The sequence below is a fragment of the Lactuca virosa genome, chromosome 6 (genome assembly GCF_052849685.1).
Source record: "Lactuca virosa cultivar CGN04683 chromosome 6, Lactuca_virosa_CGN04683_v6, whole genome shotgun sequence".
In the NCBI taxonomy this organism is placed as follows: domain Eukaryota; kingdom Viridiplantae; phylum Streptophyta; class Magnoliopsida; order Asterales; family Asteraceae; genus Lactuca; species Lactuca virosa.
Window position 1 is genome coordinate 116,065,380 of NC_136431.1, and position 6,242 is coordinate 116,071,621.

At 35.1% G+C, this 6,242-nt stretch overlaps 1 protein-coding gene across 1 annotated transcript; it reads left to right on the forward strand.

Moving 5' to 3' along the window:
* The first annotated feature begins 290 nt into the window (after window positions 1-290).
* On the forward strand, window positions 291-2,431 carry LOC145121883 (uncharacterized). The gene is made up of 3 exons (XM_079057567.1): window positions 291-930; window positions 1,016-1,134; window positions 1,976-2,431. The coding sequence occupies exons 1-3, from the start codon at window positions 291-293 to the stop codon at window positions 2,429-2,431; spliced, it is 1,215 nt and encodes a 404-aa protein (XP_078913693.1).
* Window positions 2,432-6,242: the final 3,811 nt, after the last annotated feature.

Genomic DNA, 6,242 nt, shown 5'->3' on the forward strand with positions numbered 1-6,242 from the left:
ACTGACAGAACGAAACGTAAGCCTAATAAGAAGTGTAACAGACTCATTACCTTCACCCAGTATACATTTGGCCTTCATTTATTTGTATTCTTGCAATGCACTTCAATTGCAACTATTATTTACTCTTTGGAAGCTAAAAGACCAAATCTATATTGGACACCATGTGCCGCACATTGCCTAGATTTGATGTTGGAAGATATTGACAAACAAGTTCTAAAGGTGAAAAGTGCATTAAAAAAGTCAATTTTAGCAATTGGGTATATATATATAGCCATGTGCCTCTTGTGAACATGATGAGAAAGTTCACAAACCAAAGATACTTACATAGGCCGACTATCACAAGATTTGCAACATCTTTCATCACTCTTGCCCAAATCCACAAACAGAGAGCCAATTTGAGGAATATGGTGGTTTCTAAAGAGTGGGAAGCTTTTAAATGGTCTTCAGACGGGAGGGGGATAAAAGTTAAAAGCTACTTTATGCAAGACATGTTTTGGAGAAATGTGCATTATGCTCTTAAGTTGACGGGTCCCCTAGTTACAGTTCTTAGGATTGTTGATGGAGAAAAATATCCGGCCATGGGCTTCATTTATGAGGCCATGGATAGGGCTAAGGAGGCCATTCGTGATAGCTTTTCCAGACTGGATGACTACCAGACAACTTTTGAAATTATAGATCGTAGGTGGGAATGTCAATTACATAGACCTTTGCATGCGGCGGGACACTTCTTGAACCCGGGAATCTTTTATAAAGATGTTAGTGGGGTAGCTTGTGAAGAAGTGGAAAAAGGTTTGTATGATTACATTATGAGGCTTGTTCCCGAGCAACAAGTTCAAGACAAGATTTCGGAAGAGTTGGACAAATATCGGAATGCACAAGGACTCTTTGGTAATCCTATGGCTGTTAGACATAGGGAGACAAAATCACCAGGTAAATTCCAAATTTCCAACTTATTTTTTTCTTCTAAATTCTAATTTATAATCTGACTTTATGTTTTTGTTTTTGTTTTTTATAGCTGATTGGCGGGGAGCATATGGATCTTCAACTCCTAATCTAAAAAAATTTGCTATAAAGGTTCTTAGTCTCACTTGTAGTGCTACAAGTTGTGAAAGAAATTGGAGTGTTTTTCAACATGTAAGTCTTTTTTTACATGTTTTTTAATTTTTACAAATTAATCTGTTTTTTTACAGGAAAAAGTTTTTTATATAAAAAAAAGTTTTTTACACAAAAACTGTTTTTTTTTTTTTCAGAAAAACTGTTTTTTTTGCTGGAATATGTTTATTATTAGTGGAAAATGCTGGAAAAAAAAAGTTTTTTTGCAGAAAAAATATTGTTTTACAGAAAAACTGTTTTTTTTTTATTCTTTTCAGAAGATCTGTTTTTTTTTGCTGGAATTTGTTTATTATTTCTGAAAAATCTGTTTTTTTTATAGAAATTATGCTTTGTGTTCTTACTTTCTGTTGGGTCAAAAATATGGTTTATACTTTGCTTTTCTAAACATTTATTGTTTTTATTATTTGGGCCGAAAATAGTATAGGATTAATTGTAGCTTGGACCGAAAACCCATGTGTTTTCGGTCTAGCATTGGATTATTTGTATTTTGGGCTTGGCCTTAGGTCCATATATATATATATATATATATATATATATATATATATATATATATATATATATATATATATATATATATATATATATATATAGGGTGAGGAGTGCATGTGAGGGCAAGAGCCAAGGAGCTTAAGTGTGTGTATTCTAAGGTGTGAGAGAAACAAGAGAGAAGAGTGTGTGTGAATCTTGTGTATTGTTCATCATTCCAATCTTGAATACATCATAGATTCATCTTCTTCTTCTCCCTCTATTCTATTAGATCTGAAATCATCCGTTTGATTGGGATTCCGCACCATCAAACGGATCTGATTGCTACACAAACAGATTTGGGGACTTTCACTTTCTTTGATTCTCTTACTTGCAGCTTCATACAAAGAAACGAAATAGATTGGCACAAGAGAGATTGAATGACATGGTATTTGTTAAATTCAATCGGTCCTTGGAGCGACGGGCAAAAGACAAAGAGAACGATCACCTTATCCTACAAGAGATTGATGAAAGCAACGAGTGGTTGATGGGAAGAATGGAAGATGAGAGTGATGATGAGGCGGTATTTGTTGGTGAAGATTTAACTTGGAGAGATGTAGCTCATGACTCTGGTGCTTATGAGCCTAGTTATCGAACTAGAGCATCAAGAGTACAAAATGATGGAACCGTAACATCGGGCGTTAATAAGGGAAAAACAACCGTTCAACCATCTCATAGACATTTGGTAGATGAAGATGTGGAAGAAGATATCGGTGTCTATAGTGATGATGGAGGAGGAGATGGTGTCGTCCAAGTTGACGACGAAGATAATGATAGTTTAGACGATCTCTAGTTATAACTTATTAGTATTTAGGATCTAATATGATACTACTATGAAACTATGATTTTTGGATATTTTAAGTATTTACATATTTTTTTATATTTGTTTTAAATTCTTGGCGCATCATGTGCTCTAGGGAGCGCTTTCGCTTAGCGCTTAGCGCATCGGCCCGCAAAGGCTTTTGCGCTTTAGGGCGCATTACGCTTTTTAAAACCAAGGTATATATAATGTTGACTGTTCACTGACTTCCCATTTTGATTTCTCAGTTGATTAAGCGAGACCCTTCGGTTCTAGGAGCAAGTGGAAAGTTTGAGGCTGTTGAAGCAGTTTGGATGATATGGCATTGCTTGTTCTCTCTGCCATAAAGATAGCTTCTGATAGTTTTTAGTATCTTATGTTAATAAATTGTGTTTGCTGGATTTCAAAAGCTTGTGCTTGATGGATTTCAGAAACGTATGTTTGATGTTTTTAAAGCATCTTGTGGAAAGCTTTTAACAAGAAAAGTTGGGATAGACTTTCTCATAAAAGTGTATGCGTTCATTTAGATTTCTGTATTTCTTTAAATCGCATTAATATTATTGATGCATGTTAATATTTTGATTCTTAATTTGTTATGCCATCTTCTCATTTTCATATTGTTACTACATCCTGGTTCTTGATTTTTATGTCATTTCATCTTCTAGATCTTCATTTTCTTAAATTTCTTATGTGTGATCTATTTATTTTCTACGAGTATACTTGGTTTTCAACAAAAGTGGCCCTTCACTCATTTCCAGCCTAGTCAACAAACAGTGGAGATTTTTTTATTAAAAATAAGTCCATAAATAAACAATATGTTTCATTTTTTAAATCTCGAGTTTCATAGTTAATTTTGCACTAAGTTGTCTTATGATCTACCTTCTTTAAACAAGCAATTAAATAAACTTCAAAAGGAAAATTATTGTAGATTTGCATTTTTTTTGTTACGTTAATGTATGTAATACTGTTTTAATTGTTATACAATCTTTGGCTAGCTCAAACCGAGCAATGTATGGGGCAAATGTAAGATGTTTTTACATGCTTACCATGGAACACTTGGTTCTGAAGTTACCTAATCCTAATGTCGACCATTTTCGTAAAATAAAGCAAAGTATAAAAACAAAAGGAGTTGAATAGAAAAGAATATTACTATATTCCTGGTGGAGAATGCTTTCATGGAAGAAAATTACACAAGTACGAAATGGTTTGATTAAATGAGGTTGTCCTCTTTAATAGGCTTTCACCTTTTCATGGGGAAGAATTTAACCCTTATAATAGAATTCCGTGACACATTGTAAATACATGATATATGAAGATTCTCATGATATATACTATTTTCATATGAAGTCTTTATAATCCCTTTCACTACTACTGCTCTCCCCGCTAATCTCATCCTAGGATTGCCCTAGGGTAATCACCAACCCACTCTCCGCCATCAGCTGCAATAAGAATTCCCTGCTACCTCTTGTGACAACCCGGAATTTCTATCTTGTTCAACTATTCAATTCAATCAATTTTAAACTCGTTTCTGTTATCTTTTAGCACTGTTTAAGGGTTCGTTTAAGTGTTCTAAGCTTGAGTACAACCAAGGTTGAGATTACGGATGAGTTATCAAAGTCGTAATGTAGCATTTCGGGTCATACACTCCTTTAGGAGGAGTATACGGCCGTACACATGGGTGTACGGCCGTACACCCCCTCATGGCTGCACACCCAAGGTGGTGGGTCACCCACCCCTATATATATATGAGTAGACCTCACTTCCTTCATTCCTTTCTTCCCTTGGTTGCACACCACTCCATTCTCTCTTAAGTTTCTTCAACCGTGAACCCTCCAAGGGTTCAGAAAACGTAAGTATTCCATCATTTAGCTTGTTATACTTGAAAGACCTCTTGATTTAAGCTTTGACTCTTCAAGTTTCATCATGTTCTTCATCCTTTGAAGGAGTACGGCTGCACACCTTCATAAGGTTGGCCGTACACACCTTAAAGGCCCTCCAAAGTGAGAGTTCGACCCCTATCTTCTAGTTGGACATGGTCCTAGCCTTGATTCACCTTAAAGTCGATAAATTTCGCATGAACATGAAGGGTTTAGGGCCGCACACCCCTTGTACGGCCGCACACACCTCTTAGGGCCATGAACCCACTTTGATGATCATTTTAGGCCTCAAACTTGCATTACAACTAAGCTTGGGACGTAGAACACTTCTTGGGTGCTAGTTAGAACCGTGGAAACACCTCAAAAGCACACCTCTTCATGAGTGTACGACCGTACACTCATGGGCCACACACCCATGGCCGTACATACCCTTAGGGTGGCAGTACACCTCCCTCACTCAATCACATATGGTTTTGACACTTAGATCAAGTGTTTCCAAGTCCCTAAAGTGGTTTCCTATCATGTCTAGTAGTGAAATACCCTAATTTGACTCCTATATGTGTTATTACATGTTAAATAGGATCCAATTGTGTTCGAGGCTTCAATTGACATTCGGCATCTCATATCGATCTTTCATACTAACCACTCACTCGAGGTGAGTTCATACCTCTACATTTTTCCGAGTTTTTAATGTTTTCAGGGGGGGGGGGGAATACAAGCCAAACTTAAATTATTTTATAAAAGTTATACAAAAGGATTTCAATAAACTTAAAACGGATGCAATCAATACAAACATATAGTTTCTACAGTTTTACAAAATATTTAGATATTTTATCCCTTCTGTATTATGCTGAGCATAAGGGACGTTTGCAACTTACAAGTTAACCGCACAGTTTTTAGACCAAAACAAAGTTATACATATACAAACACACAAACTATAATAGGTATAGTTTGGGAATTCATACAAGGTTATACATATACAAACACACAAACTATAGTAGATATAGTTTGGGAATTCATACAAGGTTATACATATACAAACACACAAACTATAGTAGATATAGTTTGGGAATTCAATACATGGTTATACAAATACATACACGCATCTTCTATGAATAATATTTAATAAAAGGTTTTCTCGTATTATTACTTGTAATATCGTAAATCTAGCTTGAGAAACACGTCTTTGGGTACAATTACATGTACTAGTGGAAGACTACCCCTTATGAACCAGAGTCTCCTCGAAGGAGAGCGTGATTTTTGTGTATAGATCTATATGGGACTGACTATCCCACACCTTGCTGCTAGCTACAGTAGGACCGACAGGTCTATGGGTGACAAAGTCATAAAGGATATTGATGCCTGATTCGCGCCTTATCAAGTTAATGTATGGTCATAAAACTCGCAAATAGATAACAATGATTTACGTATGTAGTAATATACTATACATGAACAATGATTATTTTACATAAGTATGGACAAATACATGGTTTCTTTATGAGAACTAAAACTACAATACATACTGGTAATAACCAGGGTTTTCAAATAGAACATTCAATACAAAGATTTTTCATACAAAATTTATCATACAATACACCTAGTAGTGATCCGATCATACAAACATTTTTACTAATACTACCTCACTTTTACTAAAGAAAATATTGGATTTTCTTGGAAACAGACAAAACAATTTCACTGATTCATTAACATGTTTTTATTACAAAAGATGTTTATGAACTCACCAGCTTTATGCTGATACTCTTTTCAAAACTGCTTGTATTCTCAGGAAATCATTAGACAGGTACCTCGACAGACTTTTGAGAAGACGGAGCACCTAGAGTCACGTCTTTTACTTTTATTATACTTTTGGATGTATAAGAATACGAAGCAAACTAATGTAAACACTTATTATATATATTTAATGTAAT

Excerpts from the sequence above, each read along its gene's own strand:
- LOC145121883 (XM_079057567.1), top strand. The coding sequence starts at position 291 with ATGATGAGAAAGTTCACAAACCAAAGATACTTACATAGGCCGACTATC. Across the intron at positions 931-1,015 it reads TAGGGAGACAAAATCACCAG|CTGATTGGCGGGGAGCATAT; the intron begins GTAAATTCCAAA and ends TGTTTTTTATAG. Across the intron at positions 1,135-1,975 it reads ATTGGAGTGTTTTTCAACAT|CTTCATACAAAGAAACGAAA; the intron begins GTAAGTCTTTTT and ends TCTTACTTGCAG.